The following is a 25609-nucleotide window of genomic DNA, read 5'->3' as shown; positions in this document are numbered from 1 at the left end:
GAAGGGGGCGTGGGAAGGGGCAGCGCTGGGGGGGGGGGGGTGTCGGGTCAGCGGGTCTGTCCCGAGCAGCCCCTCTGCTCTGCAGTGACAGAGTTCCCCGCGAGGTCAGCCGGACGCTCACAGCCCCCCTAGGGGCATGCAACTCTTTGTTCATATTAGGTCCCAGGTATGGGTTAGAAGTGCTTGTTTCGTAAATACACTCCCAGTTCCCTGCCCTCCTTTATTGGGTGCCCGCAGGCGTGCCCACTGGTTGAGTCTGAAAGTGTACAGAGAGCTGGGATGGCTTCAGGTCCCCCTGCTGGGCACCCTGGACTGGCCATGGGTTTGGGCCTGTGCTGATGGGATCTAATGATGGGGCTTCCTAAGTTATTCTCCAGTGAGCCTAGCCTCCTGGCATCTCTTGTTCCTTTACGGTTTCATCTAGCGATTCTTCCAGTTGAATTTAGAATAATCTAGTCAAATTTGAAAGGAAATTCAATTGGAATTTTAACTGAAATTTCTTCTAAACTTGGAGAAAAATGGATATCCTGAGAATATTGTTTCTATTTCAGGCCAATGACGCCAACCTTACCTCTCAATAGGTTTCACAGCCTTTTAAACTAGACCCTTCACGTGTTGATGGGCCACGTGTGGATGTTTGATTTATTGGCACTGTGAGTGGGACAGCTTTTCCTAATATAATGTAGTTCATTCGTTGAATGAACTTTCCTGCCTCCGGGAAGGCTCTCCAGTGCTGTGGCAGGCTCTGGGCAGCAGGCAGGCGGCCACGGGGACACTGGGAGTCGCCCCAGGGGGCATGGCGGACACAGGGGCAGGAGGTGGCCGGCCCCACAGCGGGAGTGGCCTGTGACAGGGGCAGGTGAGGGGCGGAGAGCAGGGAGACAAGGGGAGTGGCCTCTTGAGGGCTTGGATGGGGGACTGCGTGTGCACAGAGGGCCTGGGCACAGCTCCTCCAAGGACGGTGGGCTCCCAGGCCCGCAGGGGCGTCCACGGCGGAAAGTCCCAGAAGCCGCAGATTCTGGAAGGCTGAGGTTGGCGACTTTGAAGGCCGCCCATTAGCCAAGTGCAACAAAGCAGAGGTTTGGAAGCAAATGTTGCAACTTAGGTTTATGTCCCCACATGTGCACACACACGCATGTGTTTCTCCATCTGTGGAATTTCTGACTTAAATGATCCTTTTGGGTTCGTAAATGAGCCTGAGGGGGAGGAAGCTGTTTGCTTGTGTAGGGAGCAGGGGACAGGCCATGCCCAGAAGTTAAGGGGGTGGGGGTGGAATCACCGCTGCCCCTTTGCCAGCAGCACACCTTGAAGCAGGCGCAGGTAGGGGCAGGCCTCAGGAGCAGGTAGAAGTTAATGCGCCTCCAGTGACACGCTGCCCCTGGGTTGCTCTATTGATGAACCTTCCCAGCTATCTCGGGACTGGGCCAGAGCCGGCGGGTGCCGCGGTGAGCCCCGCCCGGGCCGACGTGCCTGCGCCCAGGTGTGCAGGCCGCTTTGCAGGTGCCAACAGGGCCTTCCCCGTGAGTGCCCTAGGCGGGCTCTGGTGGCAGGCGTCGGCGCCTCACAACCCGGCCCAGCCCTGTGCTGGGGGAGATAAGGCGAAAGGAGGCCCTGCTGCCTTCCCCGGGTCCGGGCCGCCGCGCACCAAGCCCGGGGCTGGCCGGGCTTTCTCTGTCGCGCCCGCAGGGGTGTCCTCGGGCCGCCCTGCGCCCTCCTGTCTCTCCGGCCCCGCGCCCCGTCCCCCCTCCCGCCCCTTGACCCCAGGCCCCAGGCTCTGGTCCCTTGTTCCCCAGCTCCGCGGCCCCCAGGCCCTTGCCTGCATCCTCCAGCCCGGCATCCCCCGACTCCGCGCCCCTCCCCTCATCCCCCAGCCCCGCATCCCCCGGCACCGTGCCACCCGCACCCCCCAGTCCCGCGCACCCTGGCTCCACGCCCCCCCGGGGCCCTTGCCCGCATCCCCAGCTCCGCGACCCCCGGCCCCTTGCCCGCATCCCCCAGCCCCGCATCCCTGGGTCCTGCATCCCCCGACCCCTTGCCTGCACCCCCCAGCCCCCGGTCCCCCGGCTCCACGCCCCCTGGGCCCTTGCCCGCATCCCCCAGCCCCGCATCCCCCGGCACCGTGCCACTCGCACCCCCCAGCCCCGCGTACCCTGGCTCCGCTCCCCCCGGACCCCTTGCCCGCATCCCCAGCTCCGCGTTCCCCGGCTCCGCGCCCCCCGGCCCCTTGCCTGCATCCCCCAGCCCCGGATCCCCCGGCTCTGAGCCCCCCGCATCCCCCGCTCCGCTCCCCCCGCATCCCCCGGGCCCGCATCCCCCGCTCCGCGCCCCCCGCATCCCGGGGCGGGAGGGCGGCGTCGCTGCCAGGCCAGGGCGGGGCCGGCGGGCGCGCCCTGCAGCCGCCCGCGTCGGTCCGGCGCGGCGCGCTCGCCTGGAAACACGAGATTAATGCGGCCGCGCAAGCCCCGCCCGCCGCCGCGCGCCGCCGCCGCTCTGCGTCCCCGCCCGCTCGGAGGCGGCTGCTCGGCGCGGCGCGGCGCGATCGGCTCGGCGGCCCCGGGCGCAGGCGGGCGGAGCAGCGGACGGCGCAGGGCCCAGGCGCCGGGCTCGGCGGAGCGCGCCGCACTCGTCGGGGCCGCGGCCGCCCGCGCCTTTCAATGGGCAGCTCGCACTTGCTCAACAAGGGCCTGCCTCTCGGTGAGCGGGCCGCGCTTCCGGCCGGCGGGGGGCGGCGGCGCGGGGGGCGGGGAACGGCCGGCGGGCGGGGGGCGCGGGGGCGGGCCGAGCGCGCGCCGCGGGCGCCGCTTTGTGTGCGAGTGCGCGTGCGCGCCCGCCGGCCGGGGGCGGGGCCGCGCGCGGGCGCGGGCGCGGGCTGCTGAGTGCGCGTGCGCGGAGCCGCCGTCACGCCCGGCCGGGTCGGCGCAGGTGACACAAAGGGGCCGGCGCGGCGGGAGGGGCAGCCGGGCGCGCCGGCCGTCGGACCCCAGACCCGGCTGTCGTCCGACACCCAGATCCGGGTCCCCTCGGACCCCAGAGCCGTCCCTTTGCACCCCCAGACCCGTCTTCTCGGACCTCCAGTCCCGGTTCCCTCGGACCCCCAGACCCGGTTCTCCTCGGACCCACAGACCCGGTCTCCTTGGACCCGAGACCCGGCCCACGGCCCTGCGGCCTGGTCCTCTCGGACTCCCAGACCCGGGTCTCCTCGGACCCCCAGTCCCGGTCCCCTGGGATCCCCAGTTCCAGCCCACGACCCTGCGGCCCGGCCCCCTCCGACTCCCAAACCCGGTTCCCTTGGACCCCCAGACCTGGTCCCATTGGATCCGCTGATCTGGCCCATGACCCTGCACCCGGTCCCCTCGGACCCCCATTCCTGAGTCCCTCAGATCCCCAGACCCGGTCCCCTCGGACCCCCAGACCCGGTCCCCTCAGACCCCCAGACCCGGTCCCCTCGGACCCCCAGATCCGGGTTGCCTTGGGATCCCCAGATCTGGCCCACGATCCTGTGGCCCGGTCCCCTCAGACCCAGTGTCCTCAGACCCTGATGTCCGGCGGGGCCCCATTGGATCCCCAGACCCAGGTCACATCGAACCCCAGACCCAGAGTTGCTGCCCTGCAGCCCAGCCCTCTCATAGCCCCAGTCCTACAGCTGGCTGGGTGGACCCCCAGATCCAGCCCACAACCCTACTGCCGGGTCCCATCAGACCCCCAGATCTGGCCTGCAGCTCTGCACCCTAACCTCATCAGACCCCCAGACGCAGGTCCTACCATACCTTCAGACCTGGGCCTACCCGGTTCCAGGCTTGTTGGACCTCCAGAACCTGGCCTGCAGTTTTTTGGCCCAGCCCATTTGACCCCCAGTCCCAGGTCCCACTGGACCCTCAGAGCTGCGTTTCATCTTAGATCTGCCCCCCATCCTCGCCCCCCACCCCCGTCCTGGATGTCAGCCTGTGAGTTGCCCCGACCGGTCCCTGCTGGAGCCGGGCTGGCCTCGTTGGGCGGTCAGCAGAGCCTCCTGCTCTGTTTAAGTCGCCTTCCTGTCCTGGAGCCTCCTGCTCTGTTTAAGTCGCCTTCCTGTCCCGGAGCCTCCTGCTCTGTTTAAGTCGCCTTCCTGTCCCGGAGCCTCCTGCTCTGTTTAAGTCGCCTTCCTGTCCCGGAGCCTCCTGCTCTGTTTAAGTCGCCTTTCTGTCCCGGAGCCCGGGTTGGCGTCCGTTGTGTTTGGAGCATGCTGGGGTGTGCTTTTGGTGCTTCTGCGGCGCGCAAGCAGCCGGTTCACCCATCGACTTGCTTTGCAAGAAGGAGACAGCTCTCCCTCCGCCTGGGGATGTTTACTGTGTGTGACCAGGGGTGGGAGTCAGAAGGCGGTCGCGAGTGTGTTGGCCCAGCACTGCCCCCCGCCCGTTTCCTGTGGGTGGGGGTGGGGGCTGCTGGCCGACCCGGGCCTCTGTGACGTCCGAAGGCGAGGCGGCCGGCCCTCAGGTTAAGGGAGGTGACCCCAGGCTGCCGCTGTCGCACCGCAGCCCAGCTTTGCCCTTAGGCCTCTTGCTTTGAATTTTTTTGTCCCCGGTTTGTGTGTGTAAAATTAGGACGCAGCTGTCCGGCGGGCGGGAGGGCAGCCGTTCCCTCTGTGCTGCCGGCTGGAAGGCCCAGGCATTGGCCCTGCGACGTGGGTGTGTGGGGTGTGTCCGTGTCCCCCCGTGGGTGGAGGGGCCGCTGCTGGGGCACCCCCGCGGGCACCCCAGCGACACAGAGTCTGTGCATCACGAGGCACCTTGGTCTCCCCTCCTGGCATCCGAGCGCCAGCGCAGGGCCCTTCGGCTCCAGGCCCAGGCGAATGCAGGCCTTGCTCTGAGCGGCCCTCACCCAGGCCACTTTGTCACTTGCGCACGGCCCTCCGTGGCCATTTTGCAGTTCCTGGTCGCGTCCCCGCAGCGTGGCCTTCCTCGTGGCAGGAGCACTTCCGGGGTGGAGCGTCCCCGGGTCCTGCCTGGCCCGCCCGCCTCGGCTGCCCCCTCCTCGGCCCCTCCCTGTGCCCGCAGCGGCAAGGTCAGGCGGGAGCCGGGGGAGGGGGCCGCACCTGAGCCGGAGGCTTGGAGACTGGAACCTTCCCTGGCAGGGTGCCCAGCCCGGCCTTTGCCTGGGGACCTGCTTAACCCTTTGCTGCCTGCTGGAAGAAGGGCCGCCCCAGGAGGGACAGGGAACCCGTGGGCGGCCCTGGCTGTGGCCGTGGCCCTGCGGCTGAGCTGGGCTGTCACTCTTGCCACAGGGAAGCCAAACACGTCTAGCTTTCTGGGGTTTCCCTCCGTGGCCGCCGCCCTCCAGGGTCAGGCCGTGGGCCTGGAGGTGGCCGTGCCTGGGGAGATTGGGGGCTGCAGAAGCTGTAACCCTCCGCCCTGCAGCTCCCTCCCTCTCTCTACCTCCCCGTCCCCGTTCTCTCCTGCTGGGGAACCCCGCCCCCGCAGCCTGGTTTCCGGCCAGGACCCAGGACCCTCTTCAACAGTGACGACTTTGCCAAGTGTCCGGCAGTCTGTGCTCATGGTGAGCGGTCCAGTGTTTGAGAGGAGGGCCTGGGGACGTGCCCCTGGCAGTCTCCCCCGGCAGTCTCCCCCCTCAGCCTCCCTACCAGCAGTCTCCCCCCCCAGCAGTCTTCCCCCCCAGTTTCCCCCCCAGGCAGAGTCCCACCAATCTCCCCCCCCCCGTATCTTCCCCTCAACAGTCTCCCCTCTCAGTATCTCCCCCCAGCCTCTCCCCGCCAGCAGTCTCTCCCCAACTGTCTTCCCCCATCCCTCCCCCACCAGCAGTCTCCCCCAGTCTCCCCCCAGCAGTCTCCCCCCCAGCCTCCCCCCCTCCGCAGCCTCCCCCCCTCCGCAGCCTCCCCCCACTCTCCCCCGCAGCAGTTTCTCCCTGCAAGCCGTCTCACCCCCAGTCTCCCCCCGAGCATGCCCTGTGTCTTTGGAGCGGATCGGGTCTAGGACTGGTGCTACCTGGCCCTGTCCTGACCCCCCTGCTTACTGGCCTCCCCACACGGCTGCACAGTTGGATGGAGGGGTGCAGCCGTGAGGGGCTTGAGGGGCTTGTACCAGTGTCCCCGGGAGGGGCGACATGCGGTGGGCAAGAGCACCCACTGAGCTGCTGCCCTGTGCAGATCCAGGTGGAGGCTAGCTGTGTGGGGCCCTGTTGTATAGGTGGCTGTCAGGCCGCCTGCCCAGTGCACCGAGAGGGGTACCCTGCTGCGGTTGGACGCTGTCCCCAGCCACCCCGTACTGCCCCAGCTGCCCCCTGCTGCCCCCAGCTACCCCCAGCTGCCCCCTGCTGCCCCCAGCTACCCCCAGCTGCCCCCTGCTGCAGTTGGACGCTGCCCCCTGCTACCCCCTGCTGCCCCCAGCTGCCCCCTGCTGCCCCCAACTGCCCCCTGCTGCCCCCAACTGCCCCCTGCTTCCCCTAACTGCTCGTAGCTGTCCCCTGCTGCCCCTGCTGCCCCCTACTGCCCCCTGCTGCCCCCTGCTGCCCCTAGCTTTCCCCTGCTGCCCCCAGCTGACCCCTGCTGACCCCCACTGACCCCAGCTGCCCCCCTGCTTCCCCGGCACTGCTGGACAGGTGGGGCCTCTGTGCCTGCACTGCACCCCCGGGGCGCACCCATGGCTCCTGCCTCCCTCTGGGCCTTGCTCCCCACCATGGGGGTGGGGGTGGGGCACGTGACTGTGCCCCTTCCTCTGTGGGGTCCCCTCCTGCAGCACGGTGAGGCGTGGGCCACCATTCTCCACTGCCGGCTCCTGTTCCTGTTTCCAGGCTTCTGTGAAGTGCAGGATTTTCCTTTGGGCCCCTTGTCCAGGCCCTTGGACATGGGCAGTTAGGGAGGGGACGGCCCGCCTGCCCAGTGCACCGAGATGCTGGTGGATGCTGGTGGTGACAGGGGGCCCCACAGGGGCAGCAGCATCAGCCTGAGGGGCTGCAGGCAGAGGTGGCCAGGGCTCCCCAGGAACAGTGGCCACAGCCTGGGGTCCCCGTGGGCCAGTTCCCAGCTCCACACCCAGCTTCCCAGGCTTGGTGGCAGCACCGCCTAGCGTGGCCTGCTTGCCATCATCATGGGTCGCTGCTGAGGGGCCTCTGGGGGGGGGGCCCTGGCCCGAAGTTGTGCAGCGTTCGCTCCACTCACTGTGGGGGAGAGCCTTGCCTTTCGTGCCAGGTGTAGCCTCCAAGATGCTGCCCGCTGGAGACCAAGCCTTGGTGTCCCTCAGCCACGGCTGCTGGGAGGAGCAGCAGACCCAGGCCACCAGGGGACAGTAGACCCGGGCCACCAGGGGGACGGCAGACCCAGGCTACCAGGGGGACAGCAGACCCAGGCCACCAGGGGGACGGCAGTCCCGGGCCACCAGGGGGACGGCAGACCCGGGCCACCAGGTCACCATGGGGGACAGGAGTCTGCCAAGGCAGCTTTAATCCAGCTTGGCGGTGGCAGCCAAGTCCAGCAGGCCCTGCCGGCCCTTGTGACGTCTGCTTGCACCCTGTCCATGGGGCAGGCCTGTCTCTGGCATCCTCGTGGGCCTTGGGGAGCTGTGGTGGCCGCCCTGTAGTGCCCCCTCGGCCCTGGGGCAGGCCCTTGCACCTGCGGCGCAGACAGTTTGCAGGAAGCTCTGGGGGTGGAGTGGGGGCACAGACCCTGGGGACCCTCAGAAGAGGGACCCCTTTTCCCTGTGGAGCCGGAGCCCTCCGGCGGCCAGTGCTGGCGGTGTGAGGACACTGACCGTTTTCATCTGTGGCCTGGTGGTGGCCCCCCTGGCCCTGCGCCATCAGGGCTGTGTGTAGACTTGGGGCTCCAGGGCCCAGCCTGGCCCAGGGCTGTGCAGAAGGAAACCCTGGACGGGCAGGGGGACCACAGCCAGGGGCCCCCCGAGAGCAGCTGTGCTCCCAGGACCATTCCGGGGGCCGTCAGGGGCTACTGGACAGCGCAAGTGCCCTGGAGAGGCTGGGGTTTCCTCCGCCCCCTCCGCCCCAGATGGCAGTCCCTGTCCCCAGCAGGAGGGGAGGAGGGAGGAGGGGGAGGGGCAGGAGCAAAGAGGGAAGGGGAAGGTAGGGAGGAAGCAGGGACAGTTTGGGGTGCACTTTGGGGGTGCAGGCCGGTGGGGGGCCGTGGTGCCCTGGGGTGCAGGAGGGGCCCCCGAGTGGCAGTTGTCCCACAACTGCTGGGGCCTCAGGTGGGTGGGGGGCACCCAGTGGTCGGGCCTGGTGGGGCCGAGGGGCAGCAGTGGCCAGCTGTGCTGGGGGTCGCGTGTGGGGGCTCAGGCCAGGCAGGGGCCTCCAGCAGCTTCCCCCCCAGGACAAAGGGGCACCACTGTTCTCACCTCATCCCCGTTTTCTTTAAAATAAGCATTTTGTTAGGAAAGCTTTAGGTTTAGAGGAAACTTGCCAGTGAGCTTCTGGGCACCTGTGGCCTGTTTCCCGCTGTAGTGCCTGGCTCAGGCTGCCCAGCCGCCACCTGCCTGCCCTGGCCGCCGTGGGCCGGGGAGGGGGTGCTCTATCCAGGATTTTACTGCGCCCCTACACGCACCTCTGTGCAGGGTGTCCTCTCACCTGCACCCCCTCCCTGCTGTCTTTTGGGTTCAGGTGGCTGGGAACTGGTGGGTACAGCGGCCATGGGGCGTGGCAGGTACCCCTTTCCAGAGCCGGAGCTGAGGGCTGAGGCAGCGCCCTCCATGGGCACCTGCAGGGAAGGGGGTGACCCAGGGGGAGGCCAGGTGTGCAGGCCAGTGGGAGTACCCAGATGTATGGGTCTGGTGGTGAGGCCCAGATGTGTGGGCCAGTGGGGGGGGGGGGCCCAGGTGTGTGGGCCAGGTGCGTGGGCCAGGTGTGCAAGCCAGTGGGGGTACCCAGGTGCACGGGCCAGAGGCAGGGAACCCAAGTGTGCGGGCCAGGTGTGGGACCCAGGTGTGCAGGCCAGTGGGGTTGCCCAGGTGTGTGGGCCAGGTGTGGAGGCCCAGGTGTACAGGCCAGTGGGGAACCCAGGCGTGTGGGCCAGGTGGGGAGGCCCAGGTGTGCAGGCCAGGTTGGGGGGCGGGGCCAGGTGTGCGGACCAGTGGAGTACACAGGTGTGCGGACCAGGTGGGGAGGCCCAGGTGTGGGGGCCAATGGGGAGGGCCTGGTGTGTGGCCAGTGGGAGGCCCAGGTATGTGGGCTAGGTGGGGGCCCCAGATACTCGGGCCAGGTTGGGGAGTGCTAGTGTGGGTGGCCAGTTAGGGGGGCCCAGGAGGTCTAGGTAGGGGGCTCCAGCTGCTGCACGGCTACCCCGCCTCAGGCTCCAGCCCCCATGCCTCTCCCGATGTGCGGACTTGTTGGTTTTCGCTCTCTTGCCTTTTATCTCCTTCCCCCTTGGCGGCTGCTGTGAGTTCGTGTGGCGCTCACAGCATTATTTTTGGGTAAAGCCATTTCCTGGAGGCTGCTCGGGTTATCAAGGAGTCCAGTGCTTCCGTCCTTTTGGTCATTCAGGGAAGCAGAAGAAAGAAGGTTTCAGTGGCTTTTGGGATTGGTGGGTGCATGGCTGTGCCATTGCCTGCACCCCTTCTCCACTGCCGCAGTGGGGACCTGGCGTGGCTGCCCAGAGTGGGGCCCACAAGGTGCCCCTGCCTGTGTCCCTCCTGGGCCAGGTGGGGGTGTGGGGTGCAGGGTGGGCATCCTGCAGCGTGCCCCTCCAGCTGGCCCCCCGGCCTCCTCCCTGGCCACTGCCTGTGTCCTCTGCGGAGTGTGGCTAGAGGGATGCAGCCAGGGTCCCTGGAGCCCCGCGTGCCCGTCGGGGCGTCGCCTGCCTCCGTGGTCTAGCAGGCTTGTGTCCAGGCCACGGGACCGCTCTTTTGGGGGTGCACGGCTCTGCTTCGCGGTCCCCCAGGCCCTGGGCGCCGTGTGCTGTGTGGCCGGAGCACGCAGTGAGAGAGAGCAGGTGAGCGGGGCACGTGTGGGGTCTACGGAATCCTCACTGGCACACCCCCCTGGAGTGTGGAGGCGAGGGCCCTGGGGCAGCCAGGCCTGTGCCTGCCACTCGCCTTGGCCCAGCGTGGGGTGGGCGGCGTCCGGCCACGTTTGTGTGACACAGGTCCAGGGCTGTGTGTGGGTGGCCAGCTGGGCAGGCTGAGGGCTCAGCGAGAGGCCCCCACGTGGAACTTCCTGGCCGGGGCACTTCCAGAGGGCCTGATGGCATTTTAATGTGTCTCTTGTGTTTTAATTTTTAGTAAAAGTTTGAACCTGGCCCAGGCTGCAGTGGTGCAGTGGATAAGAAGCTTAAGAGCTTTGGTCCGAGAAAATTTAAGGACATGGAGCTAAAGATCCAGTGACAGGACGCTATTCTGCCTGGGAGTTCTGAAGATATAAAGCTTTGAAAAGTCGAATTCATGGTCCTGGAAACCGAGCTCATGTTAAGAGATGTCAGGTTGGTAGGCATCCCTGCCGCGTGGACTCAGGTGGAGAGCCCTGTGCGAGGCGCGGGGAAGGCACTGGCACGGCGCAGCTGTCCGGCGAGGGCTGGGACCTTCTCCGGCCACCTGCGCAGGGCTGCGTCTGCGCTGTTTTCTTTTCCTTCCTCTGCGTTCTGGGTGCCGCCTGCGAGCCAGTAGCGTGCAGTCCTGGGTCACGCTTTGAGACCTTTTCCCTCGGGGCATGTCCCCAAGCTGGCCCCAGCTCGGGGGGCTGGGGACAGTGCTGGGGATCCTGGGGGCAGGCGCTGGGGGTCCTGGGGGCAGGCGCTGGGGGTCCTAGGCACAGGTCCTGGGGGTTGGCCTCAGGTGCTAGGGGAGGGGGCAGGGTGGCCGCTGTGCTTTGCGGTGCTGCCAGCAGCGGGGGCTCCTCTGACTGCCCCCCAGAATCTAGTCCAGGTGTGAAGGTGGCTTAGCGGAGTCTTGGTCCCTTCCCAGGGCGCTACTGACACTGCTGAGGGCTGCGTCTGTGCCTCCTGCTGCGTCTGTGCCTCCTGCGCCCGCTTCCCTGGGTCCTTTCTCTAGCCTTAACTCATGGGCTTGGCGAGCCACTGCCCCCGTGCACTACGCTGTGCGTGGACGCTGGGCTCACTGGAAGGTTCTCCTGGGCTTGTGGGGAGCAGCTGGGATGTGTGTTCGCCAGCCCACCCGGAACGAGCCATGGTGAACCCATGGCAGCGTCCTTCAGCGGAGCCTCCTGCACAGAGGCCTGGGGTGCGTGGCCGCAGGGGGCACCTGCAGTCCCCTCACCCTGATGGAGCGCGTGGGGCTGGGGGCGGCGGGGTTGAGGTCGTCTGCAGATCAGTGGTCCCAGAGCCCACCGGCCCCGACCCCTTTGTCTGTGCAGGGGCAGCGCGTCCTGGGATGACTCGCAGTGCCGCGCCTTTCTGCTGTAGGACCCTGCGGGGTGGCCGCCCTGGTGCGCCTTGGTGCTGCCCCCCTGCCCGGGACCCCTGCCCCGCCCCGGAGGCTTCTCCTCTGCCCTCTGCCCCCTGCGCACTGGCTGGAAGGATCCTGGGGCGAGTCTGCCCGGCGTGGGTGGCTTCGTCCCAGCTCCTCCACCATCCCGGAGCTGAGCCCCGTGCCTCTCTGTGCCCCTTGCACCCCTCACGCCCCTCCGTGCCCCTCGTGCCCCTCACGCCCGTGGCTGGTGCCATGTGGTTAGCGCCCCAGCGTCTCCCTGTAGTGCACCTCGAGCCCGAGTCCTGTTGAATTTGCAGTGTCTGTGTCGAGACAGTTCTCAGCTGCCTTGCTCTGGGAAGCTGAGGCTTCTGGGCCGCGCGTTAATGCGTTTTAACCCTTTCTGCGTTTCTTCGTCTTGGGCTTCAAAGCCTGCGACACACCCTGACGACACTTGGGACGAAGTGCCGTTCGCAGCAGGGGCCCCGGCAGCCGCTTAGCTTTAGGCACAAAAGACGTAATAGGGTGTCTCCCCAAAGCCTGGGGCACTGTGTGTTCCAGCACCTAGAAGGTGGAGAGGCTTCCTGGGGCTCCGCCGGGGACTGCGAGACGGGGGAGGGGAGGTTCTCCCCGCCCAGGCCCCACACGGGTCTTCGCACCGCTGCCCAGGGTGCCCCGTGGCTTGCTGTGCAGGACCAGCCTTCCCGTCTCATGCAGCTCTGGTTTCCTTACGGGAGCACCACGTGGCGTCCACTTGGAACTGGGCTCCCAGGAAGTCAGCTGGCGGGGAACCATGGCTGCAGGGGAGCTGACTGTCCCGTGTCATTGCAGGCGTCCGACCCCCGATCATGAATGGGCCCATGCACCCCCGGCCGCTGGTGGCACTGCTCGACGGCCGGGACTGCACCGTGGAGATGCCCATCCTGAAGGACGTCGCCACAGTGGCCTTCTGCGACGCGCAGTCCACGCAGGAGATCCACGAGAAGGTGAGGCCAGGCGTGCGTGCGTCTTGGTCACACAGCCGTCCGCGGGGGCTGGGGGCTGAGGTGAGTGGGAGGCGGCCAGGCCTGTCCAGTGTGGCGCTGCTCCCGCGCGCTCGGCCTTCGGGTCTCGGCTCCTGCCCTGCGAGGCGCTCCTGGGACGGAGCTGGCCTGGCCGGCATGCAGGCCTCAGGAGGGGAGCCTCGATGGACGCATCTCCCGCAGTTCCTTGAGTCGTTTGTCATTAGAACTGGTTTTCCCAGAGCTGCGCGGTGCTGTGCGTGGCTGCCGCGGCCTCCTTGCTCCCAGCCACCCCGTGGGGCCCGCGCCTGTGCCCTGGCTGCTGGATGGGCCTGTGCTTTCGTGGCCTGTGCTTGCTTTGGAGTTAACGTCAGCACCTTTGGCGGTGGTGACGACGGCTGAAGAAGCTGGATAAAATGAAGAAAAGCATCCAGAAAGCAGCCAGTAGCTAGCAGGAAGGGCCCGCCTGCAGGCGGAGTGGAGAGGAGCGGAGCGGTTTGGCTGCCTCTGGCCGGGGTGTTTCCCCCTGGAAGGAGGGGCTGCGAGGCCGTGTTCTCTCTGCGGCTCCTGGGCCTGCCCAGTACGAGGTCCTGGTGGGTGCAGAAGGACTCGGAGGACGGGTTGAAACCAGGCCCACGCTCACGTCCCCCAGCGGCTTTATGCCCTGCTGAGCCCTGGGTTTGGGCTCTCGGTGGCCAGGTGCCCGGCAGGGTATGTGGAGGCCCCTGGCCTGCCATGTCACGTGTGGAGTGTGGGGCTGCCCCTGCTGCCCTGACCGGAGGGGAAAGCCAGGCTTGACAATTTTGACAACGAACCAAGAACTAAAAAATGTGACAGGGCAGGTTTGGGAAAAAGAGAAAACTTCAAGCTGAGAGATACCAATTCTCGAGGTAAGGCAGGCTGGCTCGTGCCTTCGGACTGGAGGAAAACGTGGTCGTTCTGTGTTGCTTTCTCCTCATCTGTGCCGGAGCTGGAGCTGAAGCCGCCCAGCCCAGAAATAGCAGCCGGCACAGAAGGGAGCTCCGACGAAAGCATGTTCCGTGGAGAAAGGACCGGGAAGGGGCAGCCTGGCGGGCAGTCACCCCCTGCTGTGATGGAGAGAATGGTGCCCTCCCCCGCGCGGCAAGGCCAGCCCAGGTGCCCACCTCCAGAGCGTCCGGGAAGGCCGGGGGAGGGTCCTTCATGTCTAGGTTATACGGACCCGCCCATGGTCCAGTGGGGGTGTGAGCCTGGACGTCGCCCCCCCCCCCCCCGCCATAATGAGGCCCCTCCTTTCCCTGCGGGGCAGGATGCTCAGGCTGCCCCCCCAGCCTGGCAGTACTGGGGGTCCCCTTGGGGAGTTGGAACTCCTACCTCTCTCCAGCAGCAGTGACCCCCCCATCAGGTGTCGGTGGGGTGGGGGGCTTGTGCTTGTGCCCCCCAGCACGGGCAAGGCGGCACTCTCTGCTCCTATGCTAGGGTGGTATGCAAGAGAGCCTCAAAATAATACAGAAGTGTCAAGGTTTTAACTGAAAATCACTCATCACACCAAGAACTGGGAGGCCCTCCTACCTGATGAAAAGAATAAACAATAGACAGCAACACTGGATGAAAAAGTGTTGGATTCGGCTGAGTAAAACTTAAAGCAGCCATGAAAAATGGTTCCGGTGAGGAATTTCAAGCATGCTTAAAACAGAGGAAAAAATAGAAGACTTCAGCAAACAAATAGAAAGTATCAGCAGAGAAATAAAAGATAGAAAGAAAAACATGACAGAAATTTTAAAGCTGAAAATTTAACTGAAATAAAAAGTTCCCTGGATGAATTCAGCACCAGAATGAAGCAAAGAAACTGACTTGGAAGACAGAACAATAGACATTACCAGTCCCAGCAAGACTGCTGTAAAGAAGAGCTCCAGGCCCCTGTGGGACTGTGACGGCGTCTGGGGGTTGTCATGGGTGCCCTGGAAGTAGAGGGCAAAGAGGATGGGCCTGAAAAAGTACTCGAAGAAACTGGCTGAAAACTCCCCAAATTTTGCAGGAAGCTCAAAGCTATAGAATCAGTGAGTTGAGTGAACAAAAAATTCTACACCAAGACACACGGTGAAACTTCTGAACATTAGAAGCAAAGGAAAACATTTTGAAAGTGGCACAAGAGAAATGACGGCTGATGTAGGGAAGATGATCTGAGCGACGTCAGCCTTCTCAGCACAGCCGGGAGGCCAGCACCCACCCGGGACCTCCACCCGGTGAGGGCACCTTGGGGCTGGAGGGGAGACAGGGGCATTCTCAGGGGACGGGAGCTGAGAGGCCTTGTCACAGCAGGCTGGCGCGCACCCACGGAAACGCAGACACCTATCCATGGGGGGTCCCTGCAGCTCTGGCATCCAGAGCCCGGGCAGATGTTCTCCAGAGGGTAGTGGCCAAACAAACTGGCACATCGGGGCCACAGAATAGAGAGGGGCAGACGGCTGCCCCACGCCACCTAAAGTCGCATATGCTAGGCTGTGGCATGATCCCATGTATCCAACGTTCTGGAAATGGCAAAACCAGAGAGCAGAGAGCAGTGGAGCGGCTGCAGGGTGGAAGCAGGTTGGGGAGTGGGGGCTGTGAAGGGCCTTCCGGGTCCCGACGAGTGAGGGTCAGAATCCAGGCTGTGGTTGTGGCCAGACCTACAATCAAACTAACCACTGATAAGTCAAATGCCTTCTGTCCCTAAAAGAGGAGTTTTAGTTTGTTAAAACTGCCGGGATGCGATATGCCAGAAACAGAATGGCTGTAAAAGGGGAATTTATTAAGTTGCAAGTTTACAATTCTAAGGCCATAATAATTTCCAAATTAAGGCACCAGTGAGAGGTTACCTTCACCCGAGAAAGGCTGATGCCCCCCATCATCGGGGGGGGGGGGGCATGTGGTGAGGTCTGCCAGCTTTCTCTCCTCATTTCCTAAGGCTTTCCTGGGAGCGTTTTCCTGCTGCATCTCCGAAGGCCTCTTGCTGCGTGGCTGTGTCAGCACTAAAGCTTTTTCTGAAAAGGTCCCTCTCAAAGGGCTCCACTAAGCAGCCCCACCTTGAGTGGGGTTCATCTTGAATCTCCATGGAAACCCCTAATCAAAGTTACCACACAGTTGGGTGGGCCACATCTCCATAGGAACAAATAAAAAGCTCCCACCCAGCAATATTGAATGAGGGTTAAAGGACGTGGCTTTTTTTGGGGTACACAACAGTTTCAAACCAGTACAAACAACCACAATAAAGCAATGAAATTTGTAAAGAAAACAGGATAAAAAGGAGATAGTAAGAGACAGAAAAAAGGAAACAGAAGAAAGTAAATTGTGAAAACATAAAAGGAGATGCTAAAGTATGAAGAAATTTTCAGGTAGGGTAACAAATATAAAATACGTTAAATGGGGCGGGCCACGGTGGCTTAGCAGGCAGAACTCTCGCCGCCATGCCAGAGACCCAGGTTCGATTCTTGGTGCTTGCCCATGCAAAAACAGAAAAATTAAAATAAAAAATAAATTAAAAAATATATATATATTTTATATGTCAGGTGCTGGTTTGAAAATGTTATGTATCCCAGAAAAGCCATGTTTTTAATCCTGACTCAGTCTTGTGGGACAGCTGTTTTTTTCAATCCTGATTCGATACTGTAGGGTGGAAACTTTTAATTAGATGATCTATGCAGAGATGTGACTCTACCCATTCTGGGTGGATCTTTTGTAGTTTACTCGAGTCCTTTAAAAGAGGAAACATTTTGAGACAGCTCAGAGGTGACAGAGAGAGAGAGCATGGACTTCACAGCAGAGCTGACACAGATGCCAATACTTGGAGAACAGAGACACAGATGTTTGCAGATGCTTGGAGCCCAGCAGACATCGCCATGAGATGTGAAGCAAGCCAGAGCCTGGAGAGAGCCAAGGGAAGCCAAGAGATGAAACCCAGCCCCGGAGAAGCAAAGTGCGGAGCCCCCACAGGAACAAAGACTGAAAGCAGCAGAGCCCAGGGGCAAGGGACCTGCAGCTGCCAGCACGTGACTCCCCAGCTGACAGAGGGCTCCTGACCCATTGGCCGTCCTTGAATTCAGATATCTTTCCCAGGATGACTTAGTTTGGACAGTTTTATAGGCTTAGAACTGTAAACTTGTGACTTATTAAATTCCCTTTTTAAGAGCTGCTCCAGTTCTGACACACTGCATTCTGGCAGCTTATTAGCTAACACTTGCTGTTTTTAAAACATTAGGCCAAAGAACAACTTGACAGTTTTGTTTTTGAGAGAAACAAGTTAATAGAATGACATTGCGATGTTACAGCAGAAGGCTTGGTGGCCTGCATGGTGAGGCAAAGAAAGGGAACAAATGGCGCCTGGACGGCGAGGGAAAGTAAAACCGTCCCTGCTTGCAGATGCACAGTGGCCGTAGGAAACGCAAAGGATCCTCCCAGCGACCTCATGTGCAGACACTGCCGTCGGCCCCGAGGACAGGCCATGGCGGACGGCATGTACCCACGTGCCAGCCGTGGCCAGGGGCAGACCTGGCGAACAGCCCGCTGGAGCCTCCCCTCCAGACAGAAGCAGCTGCTGTAACTGTGACTGAACATGTTGGGCGAGCTGTGCAGGAGGCGCAAATGCCCCTGAGAGAAACAGGAAGCGCCGCGGTAAATGAATACCAGGCCCGCAGATGGGAAGGGAGATGACGTCCGTCGTCCACGCAGAAAGCAGCGCCTGGTTGGCAACTTCGTCCTGGCCGCGAGAGCCGGTGGCAGCACCGAGGCCCGGTGGGTGGACGATGCACACACCGGACACCCCGAGCAGGGAAGCCCCGGGGCCGGGGCACGGGCGTAGCAGCGTGGGGAAGCCACGTCTGGGCTGACTCGCACCGCGTCTCAGGCGACACTCAGGTGGGAACAGAGCATGGCACGTCCAGGCTGTGCAGGGGCAGGCACCTGGGGCGGACGGGCTGTCTCTGCGCCCATGGGCTCTGGTCCTACGACGTGATGTGCATGTGCCCACCTGCCACACACACGTACGCAAACATGTACACACGCCACAGGTGCACAACCTGCCCACTCGCCACGTGTGAGTACACACACGTGCATACATGTACTACACGCACACCACGGGCGTACACACGACACACTCCACACACACGTACCACACGTAGATACACACCAGTCCCCACTGTACAGACACACATAGACACCACCACACACACAAAGCTGCAGAGAGGACGTGGTGGGGCCTGGGGACCTGCAGGCCGACGGGGGCCACCCCAGGCCCTGGCCTGCTGTTCCCCCAGGAGCCCGGTGAGGTGCGCAGGGACCGCTCCACTGTTTCGGCAACTTCTCGTGAGTCTTTAAGTATTGAAAAGTAAAGAACATTAAAAACAACGGGTTGGCAAAGGGATATACAGTTAGAAACTTATAAAAACAGTACTACTAAAACAAATTTTACCAGTATTTTAAAAAACAAATTAATGAAATAGATATTTTCTTGTAAAGTTGTAACTTCACACGTGAACATAAAATGCAAATAAGGCAAGTTAACCCAAATCCTGGCACTGGGAGGAGAGGGCTGGCCTCGGGATGATTGCAGCACCCCAACCCCCAGCCCTCCTGACCCCCCAGCCTTCCAGCCCCCGCAGGCTGCTGGGGAGACTGCAGCCAAGCTTCGGTCACTGAAACAGGATGTCAGTCCAAAGAAAGCTGTGGAGGGCAGGGCTCAGACCCCGCAGTGGAGGGAGCCCAAGAGCCTGTGTCTGGGCTCCTCACCAGAGGAGCCATGTGGTGCCGTGTGGGGCGTCTCAGTAGACGTGGAAACAGGGGAAACGCTCAAGGCCAGCTCCATCCAGGGGCCCTGGAGCTGCAGTGTCGCTCTTCGACCTCAGGCACGCCCCTTTTCCTGGTTAGGCAGGAGCCCCCCGAGATGTCATTTCTCAGCTCTCTTGCATCCAGGTATGGCCAGGCTCCGACCTGTGGAGGTCAGGTGGCAGCTTCCACCTGAGGAGGCCGCGGGAGAGGGTCCAGGTGCTGCTGGTTGGTGGGTGGGGTCTCCTGCGGTGCTGCGGCACTCCCCTGGCAGGGTGCCAGCTCGGCTCAGGGAGAAGCAGGCCCTGGGGACACGGGCACCCATGCCACGGTGACCGCCTAAGTGGCGGGTCCTGAAAAGCCCGGGTGGCCCTGGGGAGGGGAGCCTTTCCCTGCCCCGGAAGGATTTCAGGGAAGCTGGAAGGAGAGGGCGGCACTCTGTGGGGTGCCTGTGCTCCCCCACGCCTGCCGGCTCACCCTCAGCCCCTGGACCCACGCAGCCTCAGGTGCTGGATTTGCGCATCGCAGGGCGGCTCCTCCCGTGTGGCACCCCCAGGACAGTGGGGAGGGCCCTGTGGCCACGCGGCCCGGTCCTGCTGCTGTGGGGTGTGGCCATCGTGTGGCAGTTTGGTGCAGAGGCTGTTCCCACGAGGTCCGGGCCAGCACAGGGTGCCCAGCATGCCTGAGAGCGGCGTGCTGCTCGCCTGCCTGCCATGGGTCAGGAGGGGAGGCGGCCACAGCCCGTGCCCAGGGCGTGGGATGTGCTGGCTTCCGGCCCTGGGGTCACATGGCTCTCCGTGCCCGCCCGGGGGCTCTCCCAGGACTAGGAGTGGGCACAGGCCTCATATCCTTGTTGCTGGCTTAGGGGGCCAGGCCAGGGAGGGGTCAGGCTGAGGGGCCTTTCCGTGCAGCCTGGCAGGCTTGGCGTCTGGCCCGAGTCCACTCTGGGCCCTGAGACTGTGAGCTGCGGGGAGGGTGGGGGCTGTCTCACCAGGGAGCTTGTGCTGGCTATGGGTCAGCGCCGAGTATGCGTGCCATGCGCCCTCAGGTGGTTTGCAGGAGCCTTCGTTGAGCCCCACGGCCATGCAGGAGCCAGCCACACAGCTCAGGGCGGCACAGAGCCCTGCATGTGGTCACCATGTGCCCATGCCCTCCACGACCCCCTGACCTGCCTAAGCATGAGCCTGCAGGGTGCACTGAGGCCCAAGCTTCCCACTGCTGGGGCACCCCAGCCTGGCTGCCTGGAGACGTGGGTGAGGGAGGAGCCGAGCAGAGGGAGCAGGGGCCCGGGTGCATGAGCGGGGTTGCGGGAAGGTCCTGCTTGGGACCTTGGTCCCACTTTGCCTCTGGTCCTCCTGGGCACTCGTAGCCTTGAGTCCCTCCTGCCCAACCCCAGGGCTGGCACAGGGTGGTGGACACAAGGGGATGTGCGGAGGAACAGGTGACATGGCTACATGTGCAGACACAAGTGTGTGCATGCACTTGTGGGTGTGAAGACATGGGTGTGCTCATGGCATGCGTGTGTGTCTGAACACAGGTGTGCACGTGTGCAAACGGAAGAACAGGTGTGGCGCACACAGGCACCGTCAGGGAAAGGTGGGCGGATGCGCATGTTTCTGGGCGTGTGGGCACATGCCCATGAGGCTGAGCACGCGTGTCTGTGTGTATGCCACATGCCTGGCACACTTCCTGGGCCACGGGGACTCACAGCAGCGGTGCAACTGAGGTTCCTTGGTGGAGCGTGCTCATGGCTCATGAATGGGGCAGCTGCTGTTGTTTTCTTAAGCGACATCAACTTTAAAAACCGTGAAGCCTTAAATCTTGCACGTGCTCAGCAACACACGCCCAGCACGCACATGGCAAGGCCTCCGGGCGGGTCGCATGCACAGCACCAAGGGAGGTGTGCCCGCCCCAGGCCCTGGAGGGGCTCCTGCAGCCTGAGTGCATGTGGTCCCCGGGCCAGGAGGGGTGGGGCTGGAGTGGGACCTGGGAGCAGTCTGAGCGGAGAGCCCCAAGTGGGCCGTGCACACTGGCAGCTTCCGACACGGGAGAGCAGGGAGAGGCAGCTGTGTGTGCCGGCCCGGCCCTGCGAGCACGCCCTGCTCCTGAGTGCCCCGGTGTGCATGGGAGGGGCTGTCAGGACACTGCTGTGCTCTTGGGGCTGCCCCCGCCAGGGAGCTGCACTTGGGGGAACCTTGTGTGTGGCCTCTCCCTGGGGTCTGTGGTGTCTCCCTGGGGTCCCTGGGGTCCTTAGCCTCCCCCTGGGGTCCCTGGCCTCTCCTCTGGGGTCTGTGGCCTCTCCCATGTGCAGTAATTCCTTCCATGTGGGCTGCCAGCTGCCTGCCCCCATGGTGCCGCGATGGCTTCCAGGCTGCAGGGTTCCCATCCCTTCATGTCCTCCAGGTTCTGAACGAAGCCGTGGGTGCCCTGATGTATCACACCATCACTCTGACGAGAGAAGACCTGGAGAAGTTCAAAGCCCTGCGGATCATTGTCCGCATCGGCAGTGGTTTTGACAACATCGACATCAAGTCAGCTGGAGATTTAGGTAGGTTGGCTCCAGCTCTGCTCCTTCGAAACCCTCCCTTCCTTTCCTTGGAGGAGTCTTTAGTGCACGGTCCTTAGCGCACGGTCTTGAATGTGTGGTGTTCTCTTTCACCCGCCAAGGCGTCCCTGCACTTCTCTTGCGGGCCCCGTATGGCTGACCGTAGTATGTGTGCACTGGGCAGTGGGCCTGGGACTGTATCGGGGACACTGGACCACCTGGCCTGTGGGGTCCTGGGCAAGGGCCCCCAACCAGCTTCCGTGTCCCTCTGTGGCCACAGTGTCTGCGTCGGTGCCTGGGCTGTGAGTGGTTCTGAGTCTGGGCTTGGGCAGGACCCGGCCTGCGAGGAGTGGATGTGCATCAGCCTAGGCAAGGGCCAGGGCAGCTGGGTCAGATCATCTGGATACCGCAGGGACACAGTTCACGTTGTCACCTAGTACACACACGTGCAAACTCCAGTACTCACGCACAGCCACACATACATGCAGGCGGACACACTTGTCCACACTAGCATGCAAACACGTGTACGTGTGCACACCTGCACATGTGTACACATCTGCATGTTATACGTACGTACAAATCACTCATATACCCACCCACATATGTACACGTACACACTTGCAACCCACATTCACATGTACACATGTGAACATGCACTCACACATGTACACACATGCAAACACGTGTGCACACGTACATGTTGTACACATACATATCAGTCACACACACTTGCACAGGCGCACCCTTGCACACAAACACATGCAATCACACACATGCACACTAGTATGGATGCACACACCCACACATGCACACGTGCACATTCCCACACATGTAGACACACCACCCACGAACCCAGGCACACAAACCCCCACTAAACAAACGCTTGGCCAGGCTTCAGCTTACCATACACTCGGTGCTCCTTCCGGTTTGCCTGAGGGTCAGTTCTGGTCTTTCCTTCTAAATTCCTTGTTTCTTTGGTAAGTGTTGGTCCAACCTGATAAAATGAGTGGCCAGCACTGTGTCTGGACCTCACTGCTTTCCTTTTTCTCTGGGATCAGACTGTTTGTGTTTCCACTGCTGATGGTCAAGGTGTGCACCAGCCTAAAACTGTCCCATCTCCTCGTACTGGCAGCCGGTGCCCTCATCTGCCCTCCTGAGGCTGCATCCTGTGCATTGAGGGCACTGTGCACCACCTGGGCCTCTGCAGTCAGTGGGGCTTGTGGCGTCTGAGTCTCGGGGCTGGCTCCGTCAGCATCTCCTGTCCTCGTTTTCTGTGCAGTTTACTCGTGGGCAACCTTGTCCTTTGGCCCAGGGTTTTTCTGGAGCCAGAACACCTGGCTTGTTCCTTCAAGGCGAGACAAATTGGAGACACAATCGCCACTCCTCAGAAGTGAGCCAGGAGGCGCGGGCTCCAGAGGGCAGTGCAGGGGGCTCTGTACCCCCAGGGCGAACCCCATCCAGACACTTGGAAGGTGTCAAGGAAGAAAAGTCACTGGGCACAGGGTGAGAGGGCAGCAGGCACAGAAGGTGAGAGGGCATGGGCACAACGGCACAGGGTGAGAGGGCAGCAGGCACACAGAACAGGGGGTAAGTGGGCATAGGCATATGGGAACACGGTGAGAGAGTACCAGGTACAGGGAGTAAGAGAGCACCAGGCACACAGGCAGGGGTAAGAGGGCACTGGACACGTGGGCATAGAGGGTAAGAAGGTAGTGGGCACACAGACACAGGGAGTGAGAGGGCACAGGCACACAGGCACAGGGAGTGAGAGGGCACTGGGCACATGGGCACAGGGAGTAAGAGGGCACTGGGAAAATGGGCACAGGGAGTGAGAGGGCACTGGGCACACAGGAACAGGGAGTGAGAGGGCACTGGGCACAGGGAGTGAGAGGGCACTGGGCAAACAGGAACAGGGAGTGAGAGGGCACTGGGCAAACAGGAACAGGGAGTGAGAGGGCACTGGGGAAACAGGCACAGGGGTAAGAGGTACAGGCACATGGGTACAGAGTGAGAGGATATCAGATATATGGGCATTGTGAGTGGGCACCAGGCATACGGGAAAAAGGTGAGAGGATACTGGGCACAGGGATAAGAGAGCAACAGGCACACTGGCACGGGGTGAGAAGGCACTGGACACATGGGCATGGAGATGAGAGTGTGCTGGGCACATGTGTATAAGGGGTGAGGGGCACCAGTACATGGGTGTAGCATCAAAGGGCCTGGGGTCTGTGCGGGACGCCATCCAGAGCGGGTGGCCCAGCCGTCCTGTGCTGCCACGTCTGGGTAGCATGGTTTGCTGCCCTCCTGGCATGAGTGCTGGATGGTAACTCTGGCTTCTCTGCATGAAGCGGTGCACACAGGACGGGTTGCCCTGGCCGTTCTCTCCCTGGAGCCAGCAGCCACAGCTCTGCAGTGTCCACTCTGGCAAGCTGGGGCCCTGGGCGTGGCGACCACCGGTGCTTGTCCCTTTGTCCTCAGGCATTGCTGTCTGCAACGTGCCGGCGGCATCAGTGGAGGAGACGGCAGACTCGACCCTCTGCCACATCCTGAACCTGTACCGGCGGACCACCTGGCTGCACCAGGCGCTGCGGGAAGGCACGCGGGTCCAGAGCGTCGAGCAGATCCGGGAGGTGGCTTCTGGGGCTGCCAGGATCCGTGGCGAGACCTTGGGCATCATCGGACTAGGTGTGTTTGCCAGCCGCAGGGCTATGGGCCTCGGCACCTCAGCCCTAACCCTAACTCACTCTCTTACTTCTCTGGCATTCTAAAGCTCACAGAGGGTGGTATGGCAGAAGTTCCCTGTGCAGGGAACGCAAACCCATATCCAGAGTCTGTGTCTATTCCAGTTAGGACAAATCACTGCCCCTTCCATGAAGGGAGTGGTCCAGTGCAATCAACCTGCGACCAGGTAGCAGGCTCATCACTTCAGGGAATGATGCCATATTGGGGACTGAGTGTGGTCGATCAGGCACTCAGTAGTGGCTGTAGCCGGGCTGGCCTTGGTGAGTGGGAGTCCATGTTGCTGAGCCCATGCATAACCTCCATCCCTACCACCATGACCACTTTGTTCATGAGCCCATTGGGCAATAACAGGAGTTGTTGGGGAAAGAGGCTAACTGGTATCCACAGAACAGGTCATCTTATCCACTTGATTATTAAAAGCTTCCTCTGCTGAAGTCACCCTCTGGTGCGCATTCACATGGGACACAAATATGTTCATGTTTTTAGACCACGCAGAAAGGTCTAACCACACACTTCTTCCCCAGAACTCTTTGTCACCAATTTTCCAATTATGGTCCTTCCAAGTCCCTGACCCTCCAGCCAAACCATCAGCAACAGCCCATGAGTCAGTATACAAACGCACCTCTTGCCAGTTCTCTTTCCAAGCAAAATGAACAACCAGGTGCACTGCTTGAAGTTCTGCCCACTGGGAGGATTTCCCCTCACTACTGTCCTTCAAGAACATCCCAGAAAGGGGCTGCAGTTACCCACTTCCGGGTGGTACCTGCATATCATGCAGAACCACCTGTAAACCAGGCCCGAGTTTTCTCTTCCTCAGTCAACTGACTGTAAGGAACTCCCCAAGAGGCCATAGCTCTGGGCTGGGAAAGAGAAGGTAATGTGGCAGGAGTGGGGGCCATGGGCATTTGGGCCACTTCCTCATGTGCCTTCAGGACCTGCTCTGGCCCTATCTCATATATACCATTTCCATTTTACAATAGAGCGCTGCTGAGCATGCCCAACTTTATGGCTTCATGGGTTAGACAACACCCAGCTCATGACAGGCAACTCAGGTCTCATGGCAACTTCTTGGCCCATGGTTAAGCGTTCAGTCTCTACTAAGGCCCAGTAGCAGGTTAAAAGCCGTATCTCAAAAGGAGAGCAGTTATCTGCAGCAGATGGTAAGGCTTTACTCCAAAATCCTAAGGGTCTGTGTTGTGATCATCCTATAGGGGTCTGCCAAAGGCTCCAGACAGCATCTCTATTTGCCACTGACACTTCCAGCACCATTGGATCTGCTGGATCATATGGTCCAACTGGCAGAGCAGTTTGTATAGCAGCCTGGACCTGTCACAGAGCCTCCTCTTGTTCAGGTCCCACTCAAAATCATCAGCTTTTCTGGTCATTTGATAAATGGGCTGGAGTAGCACACCCAAATGAGGAATATGCTGTCTCAAAATTTAAAGAGACTGAGGGTCCTCTTTTTTGACCATAGTAGAAGCCAGATGTAGCAGCTTATCCTTTACCTTAGAAGGGATATCTCAACATGCCGCACACCACTGGACACCTAGAAATTTCACTGAGGTGGAAGGCCCCTGTATTTTTGTTGGATTTATCTCCCATCCTCTGACACGCAAATGTCTTACCAGTAAGTCTAGAGTAGTTGCTGCTTCTTGCTCACTAGGTCCAGTCAACATGACATCATCAATATAATGGACCAATGTGATGTCTTTTGGGAGGGAGAAACGATCAAGGTCTCTGCGAACAAGATTATGACATAGGGCTGGAGAGTTGATATACCCCTGAGGTAGGACAGTGAAAGTATGTTGCTCACCTTGCCAGCTGAAAGCAAACTGTTTCTGGTGGTCCTTATTAACAGCTATTGAGAAAAAAGCATTTGCCAGATCCATAGGTGCATACCAGGTACCAGGGGATATATTGATTTGCTCAAGCAATGATACCACATCTGGAACAGCAGCTGCAATTGGAGTTACCGCCTGGTTGAGTTTACGATAATCCACTGTCATTCTCCAAGACCCATCTGTTCTCTGCACAGGCTAAATAGAGTTGAACGGGGATGTGGTGGGAATCACCACCCCTGCATCCTTCAAGTCCTTAAGAGTGGCAGTAATCTCTGCAATTCCTCCAGGAGTCCAGTATTGCTTCTGATTTACTGTTTTGCTAGGTAGGGGCAGTTCTGGTGGCTTCCA

General features: G+C 61.5%; 1 protein-coding gene across 7 annotated transcripts in view; it reads left to right on the top strand.

The window, feature by feature from the left end:
* The first annotated feature begins 2580 nt into the window (after positions 1 to 2580).
* The window catches only part of CTBP1 (C-terminal binding protein 1), a 59802-nt gene continuing 36773 nt past the window's right edge, over positions 2581 to 25609 (top strand). For 2 of the 7 annotated variants that reach the window (XM_077136205.1, XM_077136204.1), the window contains exons 1-4: positions 2607 to 2694; positions 12186 to 12340; positions 20537 to 20681; positions 23157 to 23363. In XM_077136205.1, the coding sequence (XP_076992320.1) occupies positions 2655 to 2694; positions 12186 to 12340; positions 20537 to 20681; positions 23157 to 23363 (547 nt within the window). In that variant the 5' untranslated portion in view covers positions 2607 to 2654. Of the gene's footprint in view, positions 2695 to 2893; positions 2923 to 9737; positions 9926 to 10214; positions 10412 to 12185; positions 12341 to 20536; positions 20682 to 23156; positions 23364 to 25609 lie in introns of those variants that run through there. The other 5 variants (XM_077136200.1, XM_077136201.1, XM_077136202.1 and 2 more) reach the window with 5 other exon arrangements.

Source organism: Tamandua tetradactyla, chromosome 19, assembly GCF_023851605.1.
Source record: "Tamandua tetradactyla isolate mTamTet1 chromosome 19, mTamTet1.pri, whole genome shotgun sequence".
In the NCBI taxonomy this organism is placed as follows: Eukaryota; Metazoa; Chordata; class Mammalia; order Pilosa; family Myrmecophagidae; genus Tamandua; species Tamandua tetradactyla.
This window is presented reverse-complemented; position numbering and strand designations above follow the sequence as displayed.